This window comes from Manis javanica, chromosome 15, assembly GCF_040802235.1.
Source record: "Manis javanica isolate MJ-LG chromosome 15, MJ_LKY, whole genome shotgun sequence".
Lineage (NCBI taxonomy): Eukaryota > Metazoa > Chordata > Mammalia > Pholidota > Manidae > Manis > Manis javanica.
Genome location: NC_133170.1, coordinates 88,221,468 through 88,249,461, shown reverse-complemented (window position 1 = coordinate 88,249,461; position 27,994 = coordinate 88,221,468). Strand labels below are relative to the sequence as shown.

General features: G+C 59.8%; 2 protein-coding genes across 5 annotated transcripts in view; one reads left to right on the top strand and one right to left on the bottom strand.

The window, feature by feature from the left end:
- PYGB (glycogen phosphorylase B) overlaps window positions 1-575 on the top strand; it is a 49,605-nt gene extending 49,030 nt beyond the window's left edge. The window contains exon 20 of the mRNA XM_037001829.2: window positions 4-575. Within this exon, the coding sequence (XP_036857724.1) occupies window positions 4-156 (153 nt within the window). The 3' untranslated portion in view covers window positions 157-575. The remainder of the gene's footprint in view (window positions 1-3) is intronic.
- Window positions 576-2,573: 1,998 nt separating this feature from the next.
- The window catches only part of ABHD12 (abhydrolase domain containing 12, lysophospholipase), a 60,158-nt gene continuing 34,737 nt past the window's right edge, over window positions 2,574-27,994 (bottom strand). For 2 of the 4 annotated variants that reach the window (XM_073223107.1, XM_037001831.2), the window contains exons 2-13: window positions 23,022-23,146; window positions 17,168-17,273; window positions 14,838-14,957; window positions 12,589-12,619; window positions 11,397-11,442; window positions 9,357-9,486; window positions 8,374-8,411; window positions 7,849-7,928; window positions 6,952-7,034; window positions 5,251-5,329; window positions 4,221-4,348; window positions 2,574-3,166 (exon numbers count right to left, since the gene is read on the bottom strand). In XM_073223107.1, coding sequence (XP_073079208.1) covers window positions 3,127-3,166; window positions 4,221-4,348; window positions 5,251-5,329; window positions 6,952-7,034; window positions 7,849-7,928; window positions 8,374-8,411; window positions 9,357-9,486; window positions 11,397-11,442; window positions 12,589-12,619; window positions 14,838-14,957; window positions 17,168-17,273; window positions 23,022-23,146 — 1,006 coding nt within the window. In that variant the 3' untranslated portion in view covers window positions 2,574-3,126. Of the gene's footprint in view, window positions 3,167-4,220; window positions 4,349-5,250; window positions 5,330-5,475; window positions 5,585-6,951; window positions 7,035-7,848; window positions 7,929-8,373; window positions 8,412-9,356; window positions 9,487-11,396; window positions 11,443-12,588; window positions 12,620-14,837; window positions 14,958-17,167; window positions 17,274-23,021; window positions 23,147-23,471; window positions 23,584-27,994 lie in introns of those variants that run through there. The other 2 variants (XM_073223108.1, XR_012125658.1) reach the window with 2 other exon arrangements.

The window sequence follows — 27,994 nt, the reverse complement described above, 5'->3', positions numbered from 1 at the left end:
CAGGATCCCAAGGAGTGGACCAAGAAGGTCATCAGGAACATTGCCTGCGCGGGCAAGTTCTCCAGTGACCGCACCATCACGGAGTACGCCCGCGACATCTGGGGCGTGGAGCCCTCGGACCTGCAGATCCCGCCCCCCAACCTGCCCAGGGACTAGGTGCCCAGGCGCCACCCGGCCGTTCCCAGGAGGGCTCAGAGGGCACTGTGGCTTTCGGGGGTGAGGAAGGGCGTGCTGAGAACGAGCTGCTCCCACTTCCTGCATGAAAGCAGAGCTCCCGGCCCCGGCTGCCCAGCCTCAGCCCCGACCCTGAGGAGGGGGTGCCGCCGGGGGCTCAGAGGCCTCGCACGTGCCTTGCTGCAAGCTTTTAGTCTGAGCTTCTGGGTCTGCAGTGGCCGGTTGGAGTGGGCCTGGTCCTCTGCAGTCCAGCTGGGCCCCAGGCCGGGTCTTCACAGCTGCCACATGGTCCCGCACTGGGCGGATGAAAGCGCGGGAGGGCGCCTTGGGTAGGGCAAGGCCGGTGATGCACTGTGGGCTTGGTTCTGCTGCTTAAAAAGAAAAGTAACTTCACAAGGAAATGGAACTGGCTGAACTTTGTGTGCTAGAGGCGGCCCTGGGGTGTCAGGGACACTGACTCTGCTGGGTGAGGCCGAGTGCCCAGGCCTGGGCCCTGCGTGGGCCCCTGCTGTGCCCCAGAGGGCCTCCCTCATCCCCTGGTGCAACCACCTGGTCCAAAGGACGACACAGTGGGCCAGAACAGCCCCCTTCCCCTCGGCCTGGACAGTGGGTGGGAAGGGAGGGTGAGCCAGGGAGCAGGCCAGCCCCCTCCCTGGGGGCTGTTGGAGACACAGGCAGAAGCCCCTGCCAGAGGCTTTGCCCCTCTGCGTGGGCCTGGGCAGCACCGGGCCCTGCCCCTCAGGACCAGGCTGCTGCCAGGGCTGTACCCGCATGCCACGCCCCCTGCCCCTCAGGATGGGTGCCGTGCCTGAGCCGCCAGCTCTTCAAAGAACCACCATCAACCCTGCCACGTGGTGAAAGGCCCCCCGGGTGTCAGAATTCGGGCATGAGTAGCACTGGCTCCTTTGTGCCCCGTCTCGGGCCATCTGCCCCTGTCCTGGGGCCAGAACACCACCCCTTACACCCTATAGCTGCAGGTAGGATGGGGACCAGAAGGGTGTGAGCTGGTGGTCCCCTTACCCAGAGGACCTGGGAATGGCACACGCCCGCCGGGGCGGTGGCCTCTGGGCTGTGCGCAGGGAGTGGACGTGCCCCTTCCTGCAGCTCCTAGCTGCGCCACCTCCGGCTGTTCCCTTTAGGACTGGGCCTGAGCGCAGCGTGGTCTGGTGACCCAGCGGAGAGTCAGGCACCGTTTAGGTCTAGTCGCTTGGACAAAGGCAGTAAACCAGGAAGCTGCCAGGCGGGGGGTCCGGGCCTGCTTGGCTGAAATGGCCCAGCCTACGTGAGCCTCTATCTTCAGGCGGCGCTCAGGCCCTTGAAGACACCACAGCTTGTATCTTTATTTCTTCACGTCTTACCTCATCCCTCAAAGAAAGGACCCAAGGCAGCTCACATGGGAAAAAGTTCAGACTAGGCCTGGAAAGCGGCTGGTCTGGGGTGGATGAGTGGTGCGCGACTCCGGGCTGGGAGTATTGGGGACAAGCCCAGAGAGCTCATCGTGCCCGTGAAGGGGCTGCCCAGTGTTTGGGGGACCCCAGGGGCTCCATGGCAGAGCAGTCACACAGAAAGACACGTTACGGAGGAGAGGTGACCCGGCGCCAATGGGACGCGCAGCCCGGGCGGCGGCATCTCGCGGGCTGTGCTCACCCGAGTTGGCGCCAGGACTCGGGAGCAGGGGCATCCGTCCAGCAGAAGATAAATGTGCCGACATAAACCCACCTCGGGAGGAGAGTGTTCGCGTGCCATTTCCCGGATACGAGTCACCACGGGCAGCTCTGGGGGCCTCGGAAGCGCGCCTGCACTGGCCGCTGGCCCCGGCCGGCCTGTGGCTGCTAAAACTGGCCGTAAGGCCTGGGAGGGTGGGCAGGCAGGTGAACAAGGCCTTCCCTCTCCCTGGGGCACTGACCAGGTGCTGAGACCAGGAAGTTCCAGAGCCTGAGGGCCCAGGGCCCGAAGGCCAGACGTCAGGAGAGGCTGGCCATGGCTGGCGAAGCACCCTGATCCGGACACACCCTTGTACCTGCACAACAGAGGCGGGAAAGCCCTGGGGCAGCTCTAAACCCTCTTCTTAAATCGGGAACCCCTAGTTTTTGAGAGTCGGGCACATGCCACAGGTCTGCAGGTCATGGACCCAGCGGCAGCCGGTCGGCACAGCAGCCTCCAGGGGCTTGCTAGGTGGGAGGCTGGAAAGGCCAACCAGCAGGCCTGCTTTCAGGAGCCTGCATCCGTCCATCCTGGCCAGGGAAGCTTCCCACTGAGCGAGCCTTCCCTGGGAGACACACCCCTTCCTGCCCGGCCCTCGACGTCAGGAGGGAAGGAGGAAGAAAAGGCCCGGACCACGGAACCCCCTCCCGCCCCCACCAGGCTGAGAGTGGCCAGGGGCTGAGCATCACCCAGGCAACAGCAGACCACCACCACAGCTTTATTCTTAAATAAACGCTCCGTCTGAGGCCAGGCAGGGTGGGCTGGAGGGAGGAAGTGCAGGCACCTCCCCGGCTGTAAGCGGTGGGCCGCGCAGGGATGGGCAGCAGAGTGGGCAAGCGGGGTTCGCAGCGTGGAGGGGCGACGGAACCACCAGCCCACTCAGCACGGGCCGGGAAGGGGCAGAGAGGCCCAAGTCTCCTCACAGCCCGCAGCTGGTGCCAGGAAGTTCAGTGTGGTCCCCAGACCCCATGCCTCCTGCCCTGGCGCCCGCAGGCTCAGCTCGGCAGCGTGGGACCGAGCAGCTGGCCGCTGGCCCCGTCTCACTGTCCTCCAAGAGTGTGGGCTGAGTGGCAGCCCGAGGGGGAGAGGGCCGTGTGCCTCCGCGCACCAGGGCTGCTGGGCCTCCTGCGTCTCACCCGGCTGGCGTCCGAGTCCTCTCCCCAGGGCTCCCCTGGGCTCCAGGGCGCTGGGCTCGCAGAGGGAAGGGGCGGAGGGCGGGGGTCCTCGTGTGCCTTCAGGCCGCGAGGCTCAGTGCTGGTGCTCGGGTTCTGACTTCCCCAGGAACTCCCTAGACCAGGGTAGGACGGCCATCAGCCAGACGGCCAGCCCAGAGATCTGCCTCCCATGGTCCTCAGCTGGCCTGTCCGAGGAGGCCCAGGAGGCGCCTGCAGGACCACACTCCTGCTCAGAAACCCTCAGGAGCAGGCGGGGCACGAGGCCCTGCCTGCCAAATGCCAACTCGCAGGCAGAAAGGCAAGGCCGCAGGGACTGTTCTTCCAGCCTCGGGGCTGCTCTCCGGTCTGAGCCACCCGCAACACACCCACTCCTTCCATCGCAGGGAAAACTCAACCCAGAGCAAGCCCGTGCTCATAGCTCACAGTCCCCGCCCAGCACCCGAGTCTGTGTGACCAGCCGTGCGCCTGGAACTTGCAAGGTGGCCAGAGGAGGGCTGAGGTGTGAGGCAGAATCACAGCCAGACGGAACTCCCCGAGGGTGGATTCCAGCACCCGAGGCTCTGCCGCCTAGGATAGCCCCTCATACCTCCTGGAAGGCCTCACAGCCAGGGGGCGTGGGCTGTCTGCCCCTTAGAGGGCAGGAGGGAGGCCAGAGTGACGGCATCGGCCCAGCACTACACTGGGGCAGGCCTGGTCCAGCCCGAGCTCTGCACTTGGCCACCTCTTACCCCTCATGCTCGGACCATGACGCTGGCCCAGGGCGCACCCGTGGCTGCAGCCGCATCTCAGTCTGGGACTAGAGCCAGCACGGCGCAGCCAGGGCCAGAGCTTCCCTGCAAGAGGCAGCTGGCGACAAACAGGCTTTAGGGGGGCTGGCTCAGGACAGAGTCCCCCATGGGCCATGTGCACAGGGACAGCCTGACAGTTGTGGAAAGGACAGAGGCTTGACCTGCAGCGGGGGCACGTGTGGGTGCGGCCCTGTGTACCACAGGGAGATCGCTGCCCTGTCTGGTCACAGGAATGGTCAGGAGGGAGGGGAAACATGCTCAGCCCCTCCAGGAAACAGGCTCTTAAATCGCATGACCCTTGGCCCCATGGAGGTGCTTCAGTGGTGGCACCTGCCACATCCCTGGCCAGGTTACACCTGGGGAGAAGAGAGGGCCTCACCTCAGTATCCGTGGTAGCTCGGGGCTCTTGTAGATGTACTTGTGCCTGTAGCCGAGGTCTGAGTGAAAGGGGATAAACTGGACTTTGAAGTCTCGGAAGCTTCGAGATGGCGCAGCGATGTTATAGAGCTGGGAAGAGGGAGAGACGGGTCAGTGCCCAGAGGCAGCACCCCCAGGGCTGTGGGCGACCTGCCTCCCAGCTCCCCTTCAACAGAGATGTGCAGTGGCTGCTGCCTCTGGAGAGGGGCCCCAGTCCTGAGCTGTGCACTTCTGCCCTGCGGCCTGCTGACAGGAGCCCGCTCAGGCTCGGCCCCGTGGCCTGCCATTCGAGACCCTCTGTGTTTTCCTCCGGGCAGCAAGGTGGATGAGCCAGCACCAAAAGCAAGGCCACCTGCCGTGGGAGGGCGTGGTGGCCTGAGGGCCACAGAGGCCCTGATGGCTCAGCCCAGGTGGGGATGGACCATTTGCCTGGGTCAACGCCAGTCAACAAACCCACCATCCCTGACCCACCTCGGCCTCTCCCACCCTGGGGGGGCCAGGCCGTGCAGGTCTGAGCAGTACACTGCCGGGCAGCTCTGTGTGCCCAGGCCCCGGCCCTGGCAGAGCCCACGCAAACGAGGCCTACTCAGAGGCAGACGTGCCCAGGCGCTCTCCCAGCCACCCTCACCCGCACACCCAGCCCTGCTTCCTGGCAGCAAATCCAGCAAAAGCAGACAGGAGGCCCAGCAACAGTGTCTGCTGCCTGTTCACCCCAAAGGCAACACAGCACATGAGCCTCTGGGGCAAGTCTGTGGACAGCGCCCCTGCACCTGGGGGTCCTTGTCGGGGGTCCTCCCCCAGCCAGGGACTGGCGAGGTCCCCGGCCAAGTGCCCTGCAGTCAGCCTGCCAGGCCGGCACCCCTGCCTGCATGGGGACCTGGGAGCCACTGACCTTCCCACCTTCTCCACAAAGGGGCCCCCACTACTAGTAGGACCCCCCATAGTATGAGCCTGTGAGGCACCCACCCGCCCAGGCACCACCCCGCACCCACCTTCCTGCCGAGCCGGAAGGGCACGACTGGGTCGTCCTCGGCGTGCAGGATGAGCAGGGAGCAGGAGATGTGCTTCACGCTGCGGGCAGGCAGAGGGGGCTAGACCCGACCCGGGCCTGGTGGCACAGGGGTCTCCCAGCCGCCTGCCCGCCCGCCCCCAGCAGAGACCCGGGCAGGGGAGGGCTTCCTCGGGATGCTCAGTGATTCTGCTGGGCTTCTTCTCACCAGAGAACTAAGAGTTGACTTCTCAGGTTTTTCTGTCAATATCTAGGTGCTAGGTGTCAATCAAATCTATAGATCAATTCATTATCCCAATCTGGCACCTACAGATTTTCTGAAAGTTGAAAGTAATTATTTTTGCCAGTAGATCATACTCTTTATAAAGTTACAAAACAATATTTACAAACTGAATAATTTAGGTGGGCCAAGAACTCTACTATGAATCTCTTGTTAAAAAAGGCCATGCCCCCTAATTTATCATTGGTACAAATGACTTAAGGTCACTCGAGTATTTAGAAGTGAATTAACACTTTCAATAGGTCCAGTTGATGCAAACCCGTCAGTAAACTGCATCGCAGAAAGCCAGGCTGTGGGACGGGCCACCCCTCACACCCTTGGGTGGGCTGTGGGCAGGGCACCCCCCCAGGCCTCGGGGACTCACGCTGCTCTGGGGCTCTGTGCGGGCAGGACCTGCCGGGGCCGCTCGGCGGCCCAGATGCCAGCCCATCTGCAGCCTGCACCCCTCGTGTGTAAGTCACACCTGGACAGTGGACCACCTACCCTTCCAGAATGTCTGCTGCACGTCGTCTGTCCTTACCTTGACCTGCTCTGGTGGGGGCCTGGCTTACATACTGGCACCTTAGTGAGTATTTGGCAGTAGAACTTCAGGGGCTCCTGACCTCCAGCAGGTAAGGGCTGGGCACATGGGGGCGTGGTACTGCCAGCCCCCCAACACCCCCCTGGCTCAGCTGGGGGTCAGGGAAGCATGCACTGTGCTGGGGGTGATTTCAGAGGTAATCCAGTTTACTTAGCTAATTCTTCTTTAAGTAACAAAATAATAATAATATTTAAAAGCAAGCAGGTTTTTTGCTCCTGTTTGTTCAAATTTTAGTTTATTCGTTCATTTTTAGAACCAAAAATACTGAGGGTAAAAATACTCCATTTTTTCATTCTTTCAAAGTAGAGTTTTAAACATTAACTGAGAATTTAAATAATTAGGAGTTCTTCCTTTTCTTTTTTTTGAAGAAAAAATGAAAGCCATGAAATGAAGAATCACAGAAGATACTGTCAACAGAATCCCAATATTCATCAGAGTCCTCGAATAGAATATTTACCTTTGGCTGACCTAACGAACATCTTGAATGGCAGACTCCCTAACATCTTCCCACAGCTGACTAACGGTCACCACTGCTGCCTCGTGCCTGCCCGGGAGCCTGGCTCTCCCGGACCATTTCCAAATAAAACAAACACATGGACCAAAGAAAGCACGCGCATCTGTGCTCGGGCTCGGCGGCTTTTCAGATCCCTTGTCCCCCGGCTCTAGGTCCCCCACCGGCCGCCCCCGCACACAGGTCCGCTGCCAGGAGGGCCCGAGGACTCAGAACCCGGCCTGTCTGGTTCCTGTGGCTGCAGAGGGTCATCCTGGGCATTCATGGGATTTTCCTTAGTTGACAGGATCAGGTACTTCAGCACAGTACTCACTTTTCATCATTTGCAAATTTAATCCCACTGCTTGTAATAGGGTCCAGGAAGAACCAGTCAAACCCAGGGAAGTATCGATATATCTGCAGGGAGACGACGCGCAGAAGCGTCAGTGAGGGGACCCACGCGGAGGCCAGGGTCCAGGCTCAGAGAGAGGGCGCTGAGGGCCCAGGCTGCTGTGGCCCCCAGAGCTGTGCTGGGGCGCCCTTGCTCCCCGGCCCCCCAACAGGCTCCCGCACCTTGGAGCAGCAGCAGGGGCTGGCCGGGAGGCAGACTCCCCCAGACGCCAGGGCTGCCACCCCGGATTCAAGGGGGCCCCTGCCACTCGGGGGAAGAGCAGCACGCAGGACTCAGCCTCCCCAGGAGCGCTCCGGTCTGCGGGCCGGCTGCGTGAGTGCCGGTGCAGCTCCTCCAGAGCGCGGCCGGCAGGCAGCAGCGGGACGGGGGGCTTCTCCAGGAGGAGGACCCGCCTGGGCTGAGCTCGTCAGAGGGGGTCCCAGGATCCACCCCGGCTGTGACACCCTGACTCGCCCTGCATCCCCTGCGGGAACCTACCTGGAGGCCACCCCGAGACATGGCGGGGAGAGCCTGGCTGAGCTGGGTGCCCGCCAGTCCCTCTCCTGGGGAAGCAGCCCCCCAGGTGGGCAGCCACACCGCAGAGCGGCCTCCTGAGCCCCTGCTGCTCTTGGGCCCCCCGGCTGTGAACCTGTCCTGCCCAGCCAGTCCACAGTTGGCCAGTGCCCAGAACTAGCCAGGGATTAGTTTTTAATAAAATCTGTATTCATTAGAATGTTTAATAATTTTTACAATTATTATTTTTACCTTGCACTCTTTACCTACAGTTATTTGATGGTAATTATTTGAATAGTGAAAGTCAGTTGTTAAGTCTGTACTTGCCACTGAGAACGGATGGCTCTTTGCCTCCTCGCGGATGTTGGTGAAGGGGGACTCCAGGACCAGGGCGTCCGGCGGCGTCTCTAGACAGAGCGGCCCCGCAGGGGCTGAGAGGTGTGCAGCCCCAACAAAAACACGCCACCGAGCCCCAAGCAGGGCCCGTGGGAGGGGCAGCCCCGGACAGGACAGGGACCCCAGGCTGCCTGCCTGCCCCCAGGCCCTCCCACGGACGGGGTCGGTGTGCTTTCCGGTGCATGGGCGGGGCCACGCGGGGACCCTCGGCTGCCCACCAGCCCCTGAGAACCCCGTCTGCTGGAGCTGATTCAGCGCCCAGCCCCTGGTGAGGTGCCACCCGCTGCCGGAGGATCTGAGGGGAGGCAGGCATGGCCAGCTGAGGGTCTGCCCAGGCCACCTTGCTCTGTCCATCAGCACCTGCCTCACGAGGGCCCGCACGGGCCTGGATGCAAGGCCTGGATCCCGCCCACCCAGGGGCCCCACACACAGACCCGGACGCACCTGCGCCCCTACCTCGCTCACAGAGGCGCCGCACCAGATTCGTGGCCACTCTGAGAAGATAAAAAGTCCGGTTGAACTATGACAGCCAAGGTTTTTGGTGAGACTGTTCAGGGCCTGGGAAACCAGATAACCCTGGGGCCCGCGAAGCTCGGGTGGGGTGCAGGGAGCGGGAGGGCTGTGGGCAGGCCTGCAGGGGCCGTCCCAGGGCCACACGGGTGGCTTTGTGTGGACAGCCACAACCAGAGGCCAGCTTCCTGCTGCCCAAGGGGCCTCTCCAGGGGCGCACGGCCCTCCCCAGGGGAGCTGCTGGAGCCTGGCCCCAGGCCCTCCCCAGCCTGCAGCGTGTGGGGGAGGGGGGGAAGGGGCTGCAGCTGCTGCCCCTCAAGGCCAGGCCCAGGGCCCCGACAGCACAGCTCTTTCTAGAAATGCTCTGGACCTTCGTTCAGCAGAAGCTGTGCAGGCAGCCCAGGGGGTGCATTAAAGTGCTTCCCGTTTTGGCAGAGGTAGGAAGGGGCCACCACCGCCGCCTCCTCACGTGCTCTGGAAGGCCGAGTGTGGGCTCAGTAGCCAAGCTATTTACAAATCCCCTAGTTTGCACACACCCAGCCTTGGTACTGGGCTCAGTGGCCCAAACACGCTCCAAAGCACAGTGAGACAGACCCAGTGACCTGGGTCTGGAGCCCTGCCCCTCTGCACGGGAGGCGCCTCCCTTGGGGCATGGTCTCGGGCTGCGGGGTCTGCCTGTCCCCGTGGAGATGGCCACCCCACAGGTGCTGGGACGTGTCTCAAGCCACTTCTCGAAATGAGGAGTTAAAGTGGCTCAGCCCCTTTGTGGTCTCTCATGGCATTTCATTCCCGGCCCCCACCACAGGGATGGGGGACAAGGCTTACGAGGTCTCAGTTCCAGAGACCCCCAGGGCACCCTGGAGAGACCAGGCTGGAAGCCGCCACGTGAAGACCTTTCACCCAAGGGCCACCCCATGCTGGGAACTCACCCCGTGCCCAGGGAGTGGCCCCAAATATAGACGGGGCTGTCCCCGCTCCGCGCTTTGATCCAGTCGAACACATGGAGCGCGTCGTACGTCATGCCCCGCTCTGACGGCGTTCCTGCAGAGTCGCCCCAGCCTGGGACAGGGAAGCAGTGAGAGGGGGAAGTCAAAGCTGTACACAGGACCCTGTGGGGGCAGGTCCACTCCGCATTCCCCCGCCCCCTCCCGGGGGCAGGCCCAGGCCGAGACGCTGAGTCCAGCAGCACCGGGGCGGCGCGTCCGGACAAGCCCGCTCCTGCTCTCCCAGCTCCGCGCCCAGTCACAGCCCCCGAGCCCACCGGCGTCAGGACAGGACCCCTGACACCCAGGGCTCGCTGGGGGCCGGGCCTGGCGAGGGGCCGGCGGGAGCCCAGCTGCGGCCCAGTACAGACAGGCGCGGGGAGTCCCCAGGAGCTCCAGAAGCAGGGGAGGGCGGTGGGTATTCCTGCCTCAAGGCAATGAAGGCCCCGAACGGGAAGGGGCTCTGGGCATCTTGCCTGCCCCTCCCCCAGACCGAGTGCTCCCCAAGAGTCCTCCCCCCAGTCTCTAGGAAGGCCAAGTGCAGCTGTCATTTCCAGCAGCTCAGCCGTGAGTCATCCTCAAAGAGGCTCCGGAAGAGCCGGTTCTGCTCCCCAAGCAAGTCTGGGGTGGAGCTGAGAGGTACAAGGCCGGATGGAGGAGAGGGGGCTGGGGCCTGGGAGGAGAGGCAGGGAGGGCAGAGGCGCGGCTTCTCTCTCCAGCGGGGCTGGGAACGCAGTCTCTGTGAGACCTGGAAGGCCGAAGCTCTGCTGGGCCCCTCCTCGGAGCAGCCCGGGGAGGTGCGCCAGCAGGCCCCTCGTCACCGCCCCGAGGTCTGCAGCGGGCACAGAGAGCCCCTTCCAGCATGGAGAACAGGACGGGAGGCTGGGATGCTTTCCAGAGCCTCACTGCACGGTTTTCCCCAGCCCAGAACTTTGACCTGATGGGACATTTTCCACGGAAGAACTCCTGTGGCAGGCAGAACAGTGGCCCCAGAGAGGCCCAGACCCTCATCCCTGGAGCCACGAAGACGTCGCATCAGATGGCGGGTGCGGGGCTGCTAAGGCTGCAGGGGGAACTGAGGCCGACGGCCAGCTGCCTGGGAATGCGAGATCGCCTGCTCCATCAGCTCGGGGGCACAGTGACCGCAGGGTCTCCATAAGTCCAAGGGGAAGGTCAGGCGCAGACTACGCGGACTCACGGGGCCACAGGCCGGCTCCAGAAAGGGACAGGACACGCTTTTCCCGCAGACCCGCCGGCAGGGACCAGCCTGCGGACACCTTGATTTTAGCGCAGTGGCTGAGGAGTTTGCATTTCTGGCCTCCAGAACAGCAAGATAACACATTTATGTCATCAGACATCGAGCTTGCGGTGATGTTATGGCAGCAAGAAGAAACAGTCAGAACACCCCTCAGTCTGAGGGTATCCGCACGCCTGCCTCCCCCAGGTCACGGGGGCTGCCGAGAGCCTTCTGCCCCGCGCTCTCTGCTCACTCGGGGCTCACACGGGGCGCTCTCCCGGCTCCGTCAGGCGGAACGTCCTTGGCTCACGCCACACTGCAGGTCCTGACCTCTTCAGTGGCAAGCCCTGACTTATTTAGGGAAGAACTACCGAGCGGCGAGAAGCACAGTCTACTTGGGCCTGAGCAGCGCTCTCCAGTCTTCATAGCTGCAGCGAGGCAAGCTTTCCCGAGCATAAACGCACCCGCCCTTCAGCAGAGGCAAGCCCGAGTCCAGTAAAGAAAGCGACAGTGCGTTCCACTGAAAATGCCACGGACAGAGGGCGTGTCCCAGGTGCCAGCGCCCGTGGAAGGCACGCCCTGGCGTCCGCACACAGGACATGCACTGGAAGGCCCTGCCCCCTCTGGCGCTGTCCACGCTCACAGCTGCCGCAGGTGGCAGCCACGCCTGGCCCCCAGTGACGCTGCACACCCAGAGCTGCCCGGAAAGAGGAGCAGGCCACACGCACGCTTTTCAAGAGGACTCTCACCTCTGTAGTCAAAAGTGACCACGTGGTAACCAAGGGAGCTCAGCACCTGTGAAGTGGAAAACAAGCATCTGGGCAACAAACCCACGCATCTCGGGTCACGGCAACTTGCCTCCCCTAAACCCACCCTGACTTCTGTCTGCTGTGCGCGCGGTGGGAGCTGCCCCACTCCCTGCCGGACCCCTCAGGCCCACTGATGCGTGTGCCTCAGGTGTGCAGGAGGGATGTCCGTCCAGAGGCGGCTGGCCCAGGCGCTGCCTCCCGGGGCCCCAGGACCACACCTGGGGACCTCACTGCAACCTCGTGTTTCTTGGATTTTTTAACTCTTGTTGAAGAAGACCCCTCTAGGCGAGGAGATCCCTTGCACTGTGTCACTGCTCATAGCTCTGGCCCGAGCCTGCACTTGTGCAGGGGCCGCCAACCTCCACCGATGACCGGAGTCACAGCCCCGGCGTCGTGCCCTCTCTCCGCAGGCTGCCCTGGGCGGCCAGCAGCACTGCCATCCGGCTCCCAGCTCCTGCCGAGCCCGTGCCCTCCAGACCACATCTGCTCCAGGCACAAACCACCTCTAGGAACGGGAGCCTTGAAAGGGGACTGACCGAGTTCCCGGCATCCTCCCTGACTCGACCCGCTTCACCAGCAGCCCAGAGCCGCCCACCCCGGGGGTGATGGCGGGAGCAGTGCCAGCACGGTACAGATGTCTAAGTCCCACCCTGGCCTGTCAGCAGATGCCTACTCCGTCAGAGGGGCAGGGGGGCAGGCGAGGAGACCTAGGGACACTGGCAGCAACTGCACGTGTCAGGTGTGGGGAGAGTGGAAAGCCTCCGACCTGCATCTCCTGGGCGGGGAGAAGCCGTGCCGGCAGAATGCCAGAGCCTGCAGCTGGCAGAGAGGCGCAGATCCCTGGCCCCTCGTCTTCTCCACTCACTTTCTACAGGAGTAATACAACATTTAAATGTTCTAGGTGCCTTTCATGTGGTGGGCCAGTGTCTGGCACACGAGGCACAGAGGGCAGTTGCCTGATGCTGGAAGCTGCCCCGGGGGCCCTGCGGAGGCATCTGCGGTGGAGACGGCCAGAGTCGGCGCCGGGAGGGCCCCTGGAGGAACAGCCAGGAAACACGCTGGGCAAGGCTCTCCACCCCACGCCGTGCGGACACTGCCCCGGCCTCACACTCCACTGGGCACCCTCACCTACCTTGTAAAGCTCCACCCGGTGGTCGCCTCCTCTAGAGCATCAGGGAGAAGGACACAAGAATGGGGGTCAGTACAGCTTCCCAAAGGGGCAGGCCCCAGGGTTGCTGCTGGGGCATCTGGGCCCTCAGTGAGCTGGTCCCAGACCCAGACAGGCAGGGTCAGCAGTGGACAGGCGATGTCCTCGGGGCACCCTAAGTGGCCCCAGAGGGCCTCTGGCCACACCGGGACCAGCAAGGGGCAGTCTTGGCACTTTGGGGATGGTATTTACTACCTTACTCTTCTTTTTGACTACAATACAAAATCCAGAAAATCCAGAAGGGTACACAGCAAGCCCTAGCCTCTCCTGCCCCAGCATCCAGCCCCCAGCTCCCCAGCGTCCAGGCGCCGCCCGTGTGGACGGAAGCAAAGTCAACGTGCGCACACACCCGCGCCCCGCCTCCCCTCAGCCCTCTGTGGCGGCCCTCCCTCCTCGGCTGGCTCTGGCCCCTCCCGCCCTCTGCCCAGGGGTCATCGCGGTGGGACAAGGCCCTGGGAGGAGCGAGGGCCGCCAGACGGCTCGGCCCCTCTGGACTTCTCGGCGGTTTTCTATAGCGAGCATTTTGGCCATTTTGGAGGTGGGGATGGCCTTGGGGAGACAAGGATGAAATGGAAGAAAACCAATATAATGCAGAAATAAAAATGTAAAGGAATGGGCTTCCAGATTAGAAGGGAATACTACAAAAGGTTTTCAGACATCTCTGGAAGAGCTGACGATGGCTCTTTCCCGAAGGTTCCAAACTCCCTGCCTTGAGCAAAGAGACGGGGGAGTGAGCCCGTAACAGAATGTCCAGCAGCGGCCCAGGGCCTGCACCTCGGGGAGCCCGGGCTGCTCGGCGAGCGGGGATGGGGGCAGGTGGTCTCGGGCCGCATGCCCTCGGCGGTCCCACCACCACTCCTCTGAACCTGCAGGTTCAGGCCAACGCTGCCTTCCCTACCACGTGCCTGGCACTCTTCAGCTGAACCTTATCCACGGCAAAGCACACCCTTCTCTGTTACAGGAGATGCTACACGGCCTGTCTGTTGCCACCTGCTCTTCAAGCTGAAGAGAAACTTGCTGTGCTTGTCCTAGACAAAGGACGCGAACTGCGGAGCACGTGCCACCGAGGGAGGTGCTGGGCTCTGCTCTGGGCCGCGCCCGGGCTTCCCGCAGTGTCCGCACACACTCCACAAGATGCCTGCGGCTGCTTCCCACCAGCAAGGCCCAGAGCTCTCCTTGTTCTGCCTATAAAAGGGCCGCCCCTGGCCAGCGCCACGCTGACTGGCCCCTGGCCCTCAGGGGCCCTGCCTCCTGCTGCCCCTCGCTGCCCTCTCCGGAACGTAACTGCTGCAGCTACAGGGACCCTCCCAGGGTTCCCAGCAACGCTGAGTTCAGAGGAGCCTCCTCCCCTGGCCCGGCTGGCTCTCCAAGGACTCCCCCCAACAGGGCTGGACGTGGGGCAGAAGGAGCTGTCCCTAAAGCAAGGACAGTGGCTCCGACCCCAGCCAGCTGAAGGGCAGGCCGTGAAAGTCAGTCTTAACAAGAGCCTGGATAAACCTGGGTGGGGGCTCTGCCGGCCACAGACAGCACGTGCTTCCCCAGCGGCCTGGGAGGGGACACTGGCACTGCGGCCTACAGCTGATGGCTGAGCGCCACCTGGCCTGATGGCATGTGAACACCCAGGACGAGCTTGGCTGGGGTCTCTGCTGGCCTCCCTCGGCTTCCAGGGCCCCTTCTTTGCTGTCACCCCCACCCCATCTTGGCACTTTCCCGGCGGGGTCTCTTCCTCCAGCAGGGCAGGCCTGCCATCAAGGAAGTGGATGCCAGGCGCTGCCGGTGGCAGACAGCGTCCCGGGCATGGGTCTGACCCCTCCTCCGCTGGACCACCGCCTCCTTCCTGGGAAGCCTCTTCCCCGCATCGCGGCCTCAGACGCCCTGCTGGGACGGACGGACGCGTCCCCCTCTGGCCGCGGATCTGGGCACTCTGACCGAGGCAGCTGCCTCCGGTCCACCCCGGTGCGCGCTCCCGCTCAGGAGTGTCTGGGCACGGCTGCCCACGGGGGCTGATGGGGTGCTTCCCAATGAGGCCCCGAGGCCTGCTCGGCTGGGAGCCCCTGGGCAGCCCGCTGTGAGCGTCACCTGGACGCGTCCTGCCCGCACCCCGCGGGAGCACACTCCACCCGCAGTGAGGCCCGCGAGAAGCCGGCATGCAGGGAGGACACGTGGCGCCCTACCTGGTGCCCGCGTTCCCGTGCAGGTACAGGATGACAGGGTGGCTGGAAGCCAAGGCATCCTCGTACCACAGCTGATCCTTCCCCTGGGCGTTCTTCCACCAGACGGCTGGGACAGTGTGCCTGGGGGCAGGGGTAGAGAGCGGAGGACAGCGCCGTGAGGTGCCGCGGTGCTGCCGGGACAACGGTCTGCTGCAAAGCTCGCGTCACACCTGAGTGACAGGGCAGCGGGGGCGAGCCTGCCCACCAGCAGAGCGATGAGCGCTCCGGGCCGCAGGGACAGCGCTTCCTGAGCGCACACTCTCTGGGCACAGGCACCCCCACTGGGCCGGGGACAGCCACTTCTCCTGTGTGACCCGGGAGCTCTACTGGGAGACATCCCATCCGACATTTGCTGAGTCACGTCGCCTCCCCTCACACACATCCATGTTTTCAAGTTGTGAGCTACTTATCTCATGGTGTACTTCAGGCTTGACCGTGCTGTTGATGTGCTAGCTCAGCAGCCCTGACCCCTGCCGGTGGGGCTGGACGCTGGCCCCGCCTGAGGCACCACCCCTCCCACCTGCTCACAGCCGTCCTGGGGCAGCCCCGTCGGCAGGACGCACCGTGGGCCGACCAGCTGCTTGGGCGAGCAGCCCCGCAGACCACCCCACGCCTGGCCAGGCACGTGCAGCCTGTGCCTGCCAGGCCAAATCTCCATCACAGAGATGCTCAGGCCACATCAAAGACTGTGACCACTGACAGGGGTCTGAACTAACAGGTTTTTCTGTAAAATTTACTCAAGTAACTTGATTAGATGAATCCTTGAAAATATTAAATGCCCAAGTTCTATTTTCTAGCTTTTAGGTTTCAGCACCTCATCCTAATGAATCTCAGACCCGTCCCAGAGGATCACCGCGTTTCTGACCGTGGTAACCGTCACGCTCCCCCAGCGGTAAACCTATCGGGTGGAAGGACCTTTTAAGGTGTTGGGAACTGACACTTCTAAGAATCAGCCTGCCCCAAACTTGGGGCTCCTGACCGAGCCCACGGATCTCTCAGAAAGGGGAGGAGGACCCTATTTCTGGGCACCCTCTTCCAGGGGAAGAGCTGCTACCCAGGCAGGCAGCTGAGAAGGAGCTGGTGGCCAAGCACAGCCTGGCTCTGCTGGTGGGAGGTCTGAGGAGGTGCAGGCAGCAGCTGGGGAACCTGACCTGTGCCACCCGAGGGCCCAGAGCATCCCCGCGACAGCACAGGGTGTGGACGTGGGTGGGTGGCAGGTGCCCATGGGTCACGGCGTGGCTGCACTGTCAGACTTGCCACTGTGGCCAGTACAACCTCCCTGTGTGGCTGCCGTGGGGCTTCCTCCAGCCTAAGCAGGGGCCCCACAAGTGCCCCCCCTCTGCCAGGGCAGCGCTCTGCTTGAGGGGGGTCCTCAGGAAAGGCGCCTTCAGGGCCGACCCCCACAACCAGCGGGAGGGTCAGCTGATTCCCTCCCAAACAGCTCGGAGCAAAACACGGCAAGCTCCTGACTGAAGACAGAACGCAGCGGCCCAGGCATGCACGTGAGTCGGTCAGCACTGGCTGGGATCTAACTGGAAACGACGCATCTCTGGTCCCAGCACTGACGTGTAAGAACGAGCCCCCCTTATTCGATGTCCTTTACCAGGACCGTTATTAGAGATGCCCGCCCTTGCTCGCAGTCCACACTGGGAAGCTCCTCGCAGCCTCTCATTCAGAAACTCCGCACATGCACAGTGGTGCCCTGAGCCGGCGGAGGGGGCTTCACGCCACTGTCGGAAAAACCAGCCGCGCAGGGGGCTGGCGACTCAGGGTCGCTTCCGAGGGCGCAGGGACCACAGAAAGGCTGGTCGGTTCTCATCTGGCTGTCTGTAGAGAAGGCCTTGGAGCACGTCCCGCGGAGACACAAAGAAGCCACAGGGCGTACATCCAGTTTAAATTTATGGCTAAAAAGCGTAAATCTAAGGAGAGAGTGACCATCACATCAACTGCAGAAGGTGCTACATGTGAGAGGAAGTCGAGCTGCCCAGAACCCAGACATCCTTTCTCTGGAAAGAAAAAGTGTATCTCAGAGCTGCGCCCAAGTCCTGTGCTTTGCTCCTGTCTGCTCTCTGCTTCCAGCTTTGCCCTGGAAATGAGGCTCCCTCCGGAAGCCTTTGTTGTGTGGAAACCCCAGGTCAGAGTCTGGTGCATCTCGTCGCCCCCCTGAGGACTGGATTTAGCCAGGAGCTTTGGCTTGGAAACAGTGAGTGAAGATAAAAAGGGACACACAGCGGCCTCCGGCTGCCCGCGAGGACGGCACCGGCCCTGCAGCCCTGTGGGCAGCCACTCACCAGACTCCAATGGTCACGTCCTCCTCTGGCTGGAGGTAGTAGTTACAGGTGTGATTCAAACCTTGATCCTGTGGCTTTTTCAAGTCAATGAAATAGGGAACCCTTACTGTGGGGGCAAAGAGATGGAAACGAGCATTAGTGGGGTGGACAGACGCCCACGCGCACATGTGCACACGCGAGCACGCACAGCAGACGCAAAGCTCTCAGGAAGTCTTCCGACGCGGTGGCCAAGTGCGCCGGGCGCTCCAGCCTAAGGTGGGGTGCAGTAGGCCTGCACTGGAACGCTGCAGCGGGGCGAGGTCTGGGCAGAGACAGACCACCCAAGGCTGTTCAGGGAGTGAGAAGATGCAAAGGAGGAGAGAACAATCGTCAAGAGGCCTGAGGGGCGAGCTGGCCACCAGGAGCGAGCAACGCCTAGGGCACAGCTCGGGGGCACCACAACCCTGGGGCCGGGGGCGGGCACAGCGAGAGAGCTGACAGACAGACACCTGTTCTGCAGCTTGGGGGCACGGGATGCGGTGCCCAACTGAGTGTGTGTGTGAGCCAGTCAGACGGGGCTCTGAGGGTCCTAGTGTGACCCCTGACATGGGTGGGAAACAGTAGATAAGCCCACGAGCCCATCTGGACTGGGTGAGGGCCACTGGGACAGCAGAAGGAGCCCTCGATTCAGCAGGTGATCTCCCAGCAGGGAAGAAACCTGGGGTGCACGCAGGCCACTGGCTGGTGACGAACCAAGATCCACTGACTGGAGGAATGTCCGTGAATCATCGGGAGGTGGAAAGAGCAGAGGACAGTGAGGTCACCATGCATGCTGTGCAACCCCTTACTGTCACGTGAAACAAGCCCCCAACACCAACCCACACAAAGCTCAGACAGAGACACGGAGGGATCCATGCAGAGCTGCTGGCTGGGTGTGTGCGTGGGTTTGTGTGTGTGTGTATGCAAAGGTGTACGTGTATGTGTATGTGCCCATGTGTACATGTGTGTGCATGCATGTACACGAGGGTGTACACTGTGCACACGGATGTTTGCATGTGCCTGCATGTATGTGAGGGTGTACATGTGTAGGTGTGCATGCCCGTGTGTACATGCATGTGGATGTGCACGTGCACATGCATACATGAGAGTGTACACTGTGCATCCGGGTATGTACGTGTACATGTGGGTCATGTGCACGTACCCACGCTGATGCTGTTTCCCACGGACACTCGTGTGCTTACTGCTTGTGGTGAACATGTTTTTAGTTGAAAACTGGGAAACTTAAAAAACAGAACAAAATTGAACCCGGGGATGTACCTGCTCTATCAAACGCAGCACCTGAACAGGTGGCCCAAGGAGCCGCTGACGCTGATGGGCAGCAGGCCCACCTGCCTCCCGCACGCTCTGGCATAGAGAGCGGCTGCAGACGGCCGCCGCCTACGGGGGCACAGACGCCAGTATGCTCGCCTCCCACGACTCTCCTTTCCCGAGCTGCACGCGTCGGCCCAGGGCCCTTCCTGGGGTGCTTCTCCCACCGAAGGCCCCCCGACATCCCCGCACATCAGCTCCCACGTCCTCAGACATCACCACATCTCGGTGCACTTTGCTGAAGACACAAACATCCCACCACGGGCAGGGGAAGCACACACACTCCTTCCCCAGACGCCCCCTGGATGTTTGGGAGCGCGCAGGGCTGCTGTCTCCACCTCTAGTACCTCAATCCTTCGCTTCCCCAAGAAGCAGGCTGAATTTCTAAAGCTCTCGCTATCATCTCAGAGGGGAACCGGTGATCACAGATGCCCTCTGACCTCGTGAGCTCCCACAGCGCCTCCTGTGACCCGGATGGGCTGGGGCCACCGGCGCTTCACAGCCCTCCTTACGTCACCAGCCCGTAGGCTGCAGAAGGGGGACTGCCCCCAACCGCCTGACCCCACAGCCTATGCTCCCGACCGACCTGTGCGGCGAGAGGGGCAGCCCTGATCCTGACGGGCCTGAAACCCCTTTATGGGTCAACTTGAGTCCCCACAAAAACACACTGACCTCCTCACCCCCAGCACACCAGACGGACCTCATGTGGAAATAGGGTCTTTCCAGAGGTGATCCTGGTCTGACATGACATAGCTGGTGTCCTTACCAGAAACGAGAACTGGGACACAGACGAAGGAAGAGGCTGTACAGCCACAGGAGGAGGCAGGGGACAGGAGCCGCATGCCAAGGACAGCACGCCAGGTGGCGAGGCTGGGGAGAAGCAAGGAGGGGCTGTGCCGGTGTCTCAGGGACAAGGTGAGGCCAGCCTCCAGGCTGGGAGGGGCAGTCCCCGCTGTGCCGTCACAGCCGCCCCAGGAACACATGCGGCTGTGCTGCAGAGCTGAGTTCACTCCAGCAACGGACTTGGAGAGGGCTCCTGACCAGGGGGGGCGCCTGGGGAGGGCCTCGTCTCCTGCGCTGGTTGGACGCAGGCACCGACCCCCCTCCTGCACCCTCCACCCTGTGACCGACTCTCCTCCACTCAGCGGGTGTGCCAGGCCACCATTCAACCGGGAGGTGTGATGCCCATCTCAGGGAAATCAAGGGCCTGAACCCAGTGCCCACTGTCAACCCACACCCGGACTCCACGAACCCTGTCCCGAGGCTGTAATTACCCCCACCCCAAAACCCGTGCCAAAGAGAAAGTGGGTGTCATTAAGGGCTGAGGGCACATGGCTTCTGATGGCTCAGTTTCAGGCCTCAGCTGTGTCCGGAGAGAAGGTGGCAGGCTCCTTCCACACGACCCCAGAGCTCCGAGGGGATCCCCGCCCATGAAGTGCTCTCCGAGGATTAACAGCTCATCCCGAGAGCGTCCAAGCCTGAGAGGCCCAGGGACGAAGGACCAGGCTCCACCCCACACAGCCTCACTCGAGAGGCTCACCTCCCGTTCCCTTCTGCGTTAGAACCACCATGAAATAGGAGGCGATAAACAGCAGCCCCTCCAGCTAGGGACCAGCAGCCAGAGGGGCCACCTGGCCACTATGGGCTGAGTGAACAGAAATGCCACCAAGCCCCCAAGGCTGCAGGAGACTCAGGCCGGCGTGAGGCAGCTCACAGGACCCACTCGGGCCGGAACACAGCTCGCTCCTGCTGGCCGGTCAGCAGCAGGCGCCAGGGCCCTCTGAACCCCTGAGGCGCGCTGCGGGGCCACCCTCCCGGCCCTGCTTCATCCACAGGGTTGGAGCAGGGCCTGCACGCCCTCTGGCAGCCAGCCGGGAGGGCGGCTGGGGCAGCAGTGGGGCCGGTGTGTGGCCCAGCTCCCCACATGCTTAGCAAACCCCTCACCCAAGGGCTTTACTGCACAGCCCCGGAACCCAATCCCGTCCACAGCTGCTGGGACCCAGACCCTTGGCTTCTCCTCCTTCACATTTTGTATTATCCAGCTCTGGCCACAAGTCATCACTTAGCAAAGCTAACATCAGCGGGCCTGATTCAGAAAGGATCCTGCGCAAACGGTGCACAGCGAATGATCGGAGAATCGATGCAGGAAGGAACGGAAAACAACCTACTCTGCCACCCTTCCTTTACCTTGTCTGGAAAATACTGACAGGCAAGGAGGCTGACCACGCAGCTGCAAAGGTCACTTATGACTGCCCGGGGGTTGGACGCAGGGCTACACCTCACCCCATCAGAGGAGGAAGCAACCTGGACACCGAGGAAGAGTGGGCTGTGGGTGGGAGAGGGAGAGGGAGGGGCTGCGAGGCTGCGAGGCCAGGGAGCCGGGAGGGTGCAGGCTGGGGATGCTCCCCAGGTTCTATCAGAGCCACCTGTGATGGCCTGCAGGGGCGCCCAGAGGAGAGGGAAGCTGCTGGGGGAAGCAGGGGCTGCTACGGGGAGACTGATGTCCCTGTGGACCAAGGGGGCCGGCTGGCCTTCTGCTTTAAAAACAAACCTGTAACTATTTCCAAAAAGGGCCTGAGGCAAAGCGGAGAGAGGGCAGCTCTGCACAGGCCTCTGACCCAATCATTCCTTTGGGTGCAGAGCTGACAAGCCGCTGGACGTCAGGGCTGCAGAGTGCGGGTGGTGCCCCACCCGACGGGGCTCCGGCTCGGGACCGCTGGGAGGCACACAGGCTGGCTCGTGCGCAACACTCAGACAAGAGACTGACAGGAGAGTTTTCAGCATGATCATGCGGTTTTGGTTTACAAAATATATTTAAAGTAGAAAAATGCCTTAAATCATCGGTGCTATGCTTCTAAAGCTTATTTATCTGGTTTATAAATATGGTTTCAGATTGACATGCTGTTAGAATATATTCTTTAATGTGCTGAGGCCCAGAAGACTGTGACATACCCGTCACGTGGCCTTCCAGCAGCACGCGAAGCTACTCTCACCACGGGGTGGTGCTGACACCCCACTCCTCCTCAGGGCGGCAGGCGGCCCCCACCCACACCTAGTCCTCCTCCCTGTCATGGGGACTGGCCAGGAGAACCCCCCCACCCCAGTTCTGCTCCTGGGAGCACCTGCCACTTCATTAGGAAGCCAGCAGAGCACGATCGGCGAGCTGCGTCCCAGGTGCCCACAGCACCGAGTCGCAGGAGCTGAGTCCGGTGCGGGCATCTGCAGGACCCCAGAGTGCGGAAGGCCCCAGAGGGCAGCACCGCACAGGCCCAAGGGGCCCGGAGGCCCGCAGAGCCGGGGAAGCTGTGCCCGGCCCCTTCTGTGGTCCGCCATCAGCACGCTGAGCCTGCAGCTTTCACTATATGTGAGCCCAAACTCCACTGTGCCAAGCTGATGCGACATTTAAGGGACGTTAAGATGGGAAAAACAAAACTGCCTTGATTCTAGTATGCTGTGCGTGCTTCTACGAGGTTGCCAAGACTTAGAGACAATAAACTCCTAGATTCACGAAGCGCTGAATGTCGGCCTTGCTATTTCTGCTCCCCCCCCTCCTGTTCCTCTTTGAAGCAGAAGCTCCCCTTCAGCAGCCACGTCCAAGCTTCTGCAATCAAGGCCATTACAGACTCAACACCCCGAGCTCACGTGCCCATCCACCTGAGGAACCGGGGTTCTGGAGCCCTGGGACATGCCGCCAGCACTGCCCACCCTGCCAGGCTTGTCCCAGGCCACTGTCACCTCCTGTCTGTCCTCACCCTGGTCTGCCTCCTCCCTCCCAGCTCCCCAAGTCCAGGTCCCAGGCACACACTACCTAGGCCCCTCCGTGCAGACCAGCCGGCCGAAGCACACTCACAGGCCCGCCTCCTCCGGCTCCTCAAACCTCAACATCCGCAGATGCAGGCCTTTCCCTGCAGGCCTCATCTTGTGGGTGTAAAGGACACTCCTTCACAGGATTCTTCCCATCAGCGATGCACCTGGGCCCTTTTCCTTCTATTTCATAAGCCTGACACTTCTGCACCTTTCTCCTGCTACCTGCATGGAAGGACATCCCTAGCATGAAAAATAACCACCTTGAGAACGCATGGCATCCAAGTTAACTCCGGAAACTATGACACCAATAAGGCCAGCATGAAATCCACAGAAACCAAAACGTGTCAGTCTTTTTTAGGAGGAAAAAAAAAATCTTTTTTTTTAAAGAAAAAGGTGTAATTATTTTATTTGTAAAAGCGGTCCTCTTTTCCAAGGACAGTGAGCCTCCTAGATGGCACCAATGACCAAGGGTCCCCACTGCAGCCTCTTCAGAAGAGTCCGGGGTGCCAGCACCCCGCCCGCCTCCTGGCCAGGCAGCACCCACTTGTGCACAGATGCAGCCCGGGGGGGGGGCACAAGGGCTTTTCTAGGCGACAGAAATGTTCTACTTCTCGACCTGGGTGGTGGACGTATACATATAGGTCATCATGAAAATGAACAGTTACTAAAGTTAAAGGAAAAATGGACACACAGCACTCACCGAAATTCAAGAAAATCAGTTTGGCCTGTATCCCAGGACACAGTTTGATGAGAAATGGAATGGCAACATACAGCCCCAAAACACAGAGCAGTATCTTCCTCAGCCGGAACCACAGGCCCTTCCGCCTGCAAGAGAAAAACGATTAACAGGTCAAAGGCAGCAGATGCAATTTTACTACAGTTTATTAACAGCATTAACAAGATCACTAACAAAGATCCACACATCTTTTCCCACAAGAATATTGCCAGTAATAGGAGTAGCCTCCCACTTGCTTTTCTTAAACTAATTATTTTAGATGGTCTTTTAATCTGACTTAGACCTCTTAACAGTGGGGGTCGGGGGTGTGTGTGTGTGTGAACATTTTTCCAGAAAGCCAAAGAAACTACCCTCAAAGGTTCCTAAGCTCACCCAGGGCCCAGACAAACATCAGATCTGCAGAAAGTGCCCAACCTGACGACAGACAGTAGCTGTAGCTTCATCTCCAAAGAGAACGGCGCCGACCACGCTCCCGCAAGCCAGCTGCAGGCGCGGGTACCCATTAGCTCCTTGCAGGGAACCTGCCCAGCCAGGTCCTGGGAGGGAGAAGAGGGCTGGGAAAAGACTGTGGCTGTCACCGCCTGTCCTGGCTTTTCGCCCACATCCTCTCTGGCACCAGTGAGGCCCCTTCTCCAGGTGCCTCCAGCTGGCAGCGCGCCAGGGTCCCAAAGGCTCCCCCCCCCCAGAACCCCGAACAGCTCCAAGGCTTTCTCATCCTGCTCCCAACCCCCTTTCAAAGCCCAGAAATTCTCAAACTTTCTAGACTAAAGTACTCTCTACAACCAAGAAATTGAGAACCCCAAAGATCTTCTGTTTATATGGTTTATATTTATTACTATTTGTCATGAGAAGTTAAAAACAAAGAAGTTTTAAATAAAATATCGATCACTGCACCTAATAATAAACAGCCCATCGCATGTTAATATACCTAGCATTTGTTAAAAATGACAATTATAATCCCCAATATAAAAACTTCTGGTGGGAAGAATAGCATTCAATTTTTACAAATCTCTTTAAGCCACACAGTTTAATAGAAGACAGACGGATTCCCATTTCGTGTCTGCATGCCATCTGTGTGGCACCACATGCCACGTGGCATCCAGAAAACTCCACAGCAGTCTGTGAGAACGAGAGCAGAAAGGCAAGTAACATCTCAGTGTTACCATGACAGTCGTGGTGAGCGATGGATGCTCTGAAGAAACTCCAGGGGCCCCAGGAGCCCCTAAGGCAACGGCTGTTCTGACTCACCGAGTCAAGTCTGACCCCTACAGGCAGTTGTTTCTGGACTGCTTCCAGAAGTACTCAAGGCACAGCTGAACTACTGACACGCGCAATGATTCGGACGGACCCCGACGCACTGTGACACGTGAGATAAGGCAGACACGGAAGACTGCACACTTATCTCACATTCCAGAGGAGGCACAGCCACGGGGACAGAAAAGCAGACCCATGGCTGCCTGGGGCCAGGAGCAGAGGGAGGGGGCTGCGGGGGCCCAGAAAACCTGTCTGCCTTGGTTGTGGGGGCACGGCTGTACAGTGCTGGCCAATGTCACTCCCCGTGTACACTGCCACCAGGAAGCTGAAGAGAAACACACACATCAAATACGACAGCTCCCTCCCTCCACACCTGGGGTGCCCAGTGGTCACAGAGCACCCAGCACTCTCCAGGTGGCGGGCAGCAGGGCCAGCAGGGAGGGAGCCCGTGTCTGTGCTGTGCTCTCAGTTCAGGGGGCAGACACGAGGGCACGAGGAGAGGCCCCGGCACTGGGTGGGCTGCCTGCAAAGAATCACTGCGTTAGGAACACAGGAGCTAACTAGACGGCATGGAGAACAGTTCAACATGGCATCTTGAATTCCACACACAGCCTGCCTTTCAGTGAGGAAAGGCACACGATTCTGGGGCTAGAGGTGTGGCCTCTGAAATCAGATGATCTGGTCTAATGACCAACCTAACGTTTACTAGCTGTGCAATCTCTGGCAAGTTACTTAACTTCTCGGGGCCCTGGTTTCCTCCCCGTGTGATGGGCATAAAAACGGTGCCTCCTCTGTGAGGCTCCCTGAAGGAGGACACACGATAACGCGCAGAGCGCACACCGAGTCCTGGCACCAGGCCCACAGTGTGTCTCAGCTGCTATTCTCACTAGAGGGAAGACCAGGGTCTAGGCACAGCCGATGGCCCCGAACCGTGGGAGGCTGGGTGTAACGCGAGAGGCCCGAAGATGCCAAGAAGGACTCTGGGCTTTATTCTGAGATGAAAGGGAGTACAGAAAAGAAAACAGCCTGCAATCCAACGCACAGCCAGCAACGGCCTGAGGCTGGGGGCCGCCGTGCCGCCCCCACACCGTGCTCAGTGCCTGTGAGAACCTCTGCTCTACCACAAGGTATTTGGGCAGCCTGCAATTTCACACCGACAGGAAGAAAAGCATACACCCAGAGATTGTTCAGAATGCTCATCGGCGCTTATGCACAGCAGTCCGACACTGAGAGGACGCAGATGTCCCTCCGTGGGAAGGACGAGCCGTGGCCCACCGCACAGGAGGGAAAGGAGCTGGCTGCCGGCGCCCACTGCCCCGTGCACGCGCCTCGGACCACCCTGCGTGAGAGGCTGGCGAGAGGGCTGGACCTCTGGCAGACTCCGGCTCGGACACTAGTTCACCTCAAACGTGTTCCTCCTCTTAATAAAATCATAATTTTCTTTTCTGTGCTATTTCAGGGTGATGTTTCCTCCACAGACAGTGCCTTTTCATCTTCCTTGTATTTCAAAATGATTTATAAGATGGATATTATCTGTTCCTTATAAAGTTAAAAGAATTTATCAAGAAGGAGCAAGAAAACAGGAGGAATAAAAAATGTTTAGGGAATAAAGATATTGTCTTAATTTCTCAACTGTTACCTATGTTTTGTTAGTATTCTCAGAAATTCCCCTAATTGCAGTCTTGGCTTACTGTGGGTAGCACTGCTTTTGAAGTGGCAGCAGTAGAATGCTGGACGCACTCCCAGGTCTCGATGTGGCAAAGGAACAGCCCCCGCATGGCCGAGGGGGGCATCGCCTCCGCATGCCCCGTGTGCGCCCAGTCTGACCTCGGGGGCCCCTTCTCCACACGCCACCCTGTGGGCGCGGGAACGGTCCTCACCGTGACCTGTACGGCGACTCAGTGGGCTTCTCACCAAAGGTTACTCGCATTATCAGTACCATAAATACACAATGACAATCGCTAGTCATGAAACAGAAGGGAACTGTAGGAAATATAAGAGTAGACTTACTGCATTCTTGGGCATTTATTCATCAGAGAAATGAAGATGCACCCTCACTCAGGACTGGTACACACATGCCTGCAGCGGCTTCATCTGTGAGGGCCCCAGGCCAGGTGTCTCTCAGAGGGTGAATGAACAAACCGGTCCACACAAACCATGGAATCCTACTCAGCAATAAAAAGGACACACTACTGATTGTACAACTTGCATGAACCTAGGAATTATGCTGAGTGAAGAAAGTCAATCAATCCCACAAGGTTACAGATTGTATGAGTCCATTTATGTAACATTCCTGAAATAGAAAAGTGACAGTCGAGTCAGATCAGCGGCGCCCGGACCTGCAGGCAGAGGGCGCTGGAGGGACAGCCTGAAGGTGCAGTGGTGGCACCGGGCGTGAGTGTCCTGAGTGAGTGGTTCCACGAAGCTGCACAGGTAATGAAATCACACAGCCACACACAACACACACACAAGTGCAATGTAAACCGGCGGAATCTGAATCAGCTCTACAGTCTGCACCAATGTCACTTCCTGGGGTTGATTTTGCACCACAGTTGTGTAAGAGACCCCCATTGAGGGAGGATGGGGGATGGGGGCACCTGCACTTCCCTGTACACTTCTGTGCAGCCTCCATGAATCTATAATTACTCTAAACAAACAAACAAACAAAGGAAAAATCAGGCATTAAATCTGCAACAGAAAAAAACAAAAAATATAAGTAATCACTAACTAATCTGAATAATGTGCTGGATATCCATCGTGTTATCTCAACCTAAGTACACATTTCCACAGATGAGGACAGCAAATCCCAGGGAGCCAGGGAACTCAGCCAAGGCTGCATCCCAGCGTGAGAAGCTAGGTCAGCATGGGTGGGTGGGCCAAGCCGACCTCTGTCCCTGCTCCTCCGGGCCTAGAGGGCGTCCAGCCCACCCCTCTTCATCAGGGCCTCGCGTCCAGAAAAGGTGGCCAGGGGCCAGGGGCCAGGGGCCCAGAGCACCCATGTGCAGTCGGGGATTTAGGTGAAATCATTTTGGTGAAAGGGTTTAGAAATTTTTTGATAGGGGACTTTTTAACAAGTCATTGAGAAGAGCGCAATTTGTGCAATTTACAACTTCCTGCCGCTTTCTAGAAGGGTTAGGTGCCAAGGCAATCCTTGGTTGAAGTGGTTGGTGAGGACGCTAGGTGGAGGCTGAGAGGGGCTGAGACCTGTATCTGAGAGCCGTGTGGGGCTATTCCTCTGCCACAAGGAGACCAGGGAGTGCGTCCAGCATTCTACTGCTGCCACTTCAAAAGCAGTGCTACCCACAGTAAGTCAAGACTGCAATTAGGGGAATTTCTGAGAATACCAACAAAACATAGGTAACAATTAAGAAATGAAAACAGTATCTTTATTCCCTAAACATTTTTTATTCCTCCTGTTTTCTTGCTCCTTGATAAATTCTTTCAGCTTTGTAAGGGACAGGAGTCTGGAGGAGGAAGCCTGGAACCAGCAGGGAGATGGGGGACTGCAGGCTGATACCCAGCTGGCTCCAACGTGCTTCTGGGGAACGGACAGACAGATGGATCAACACAACACAGTAGAGGGCCCAGAACCAGACTCTTGTAAATACAGTCAACTGATCTTTGACACAGATGGAAGAGCAATACAACCGTAAAACGACAGCCTTCCACAAACGGAGTGTAAC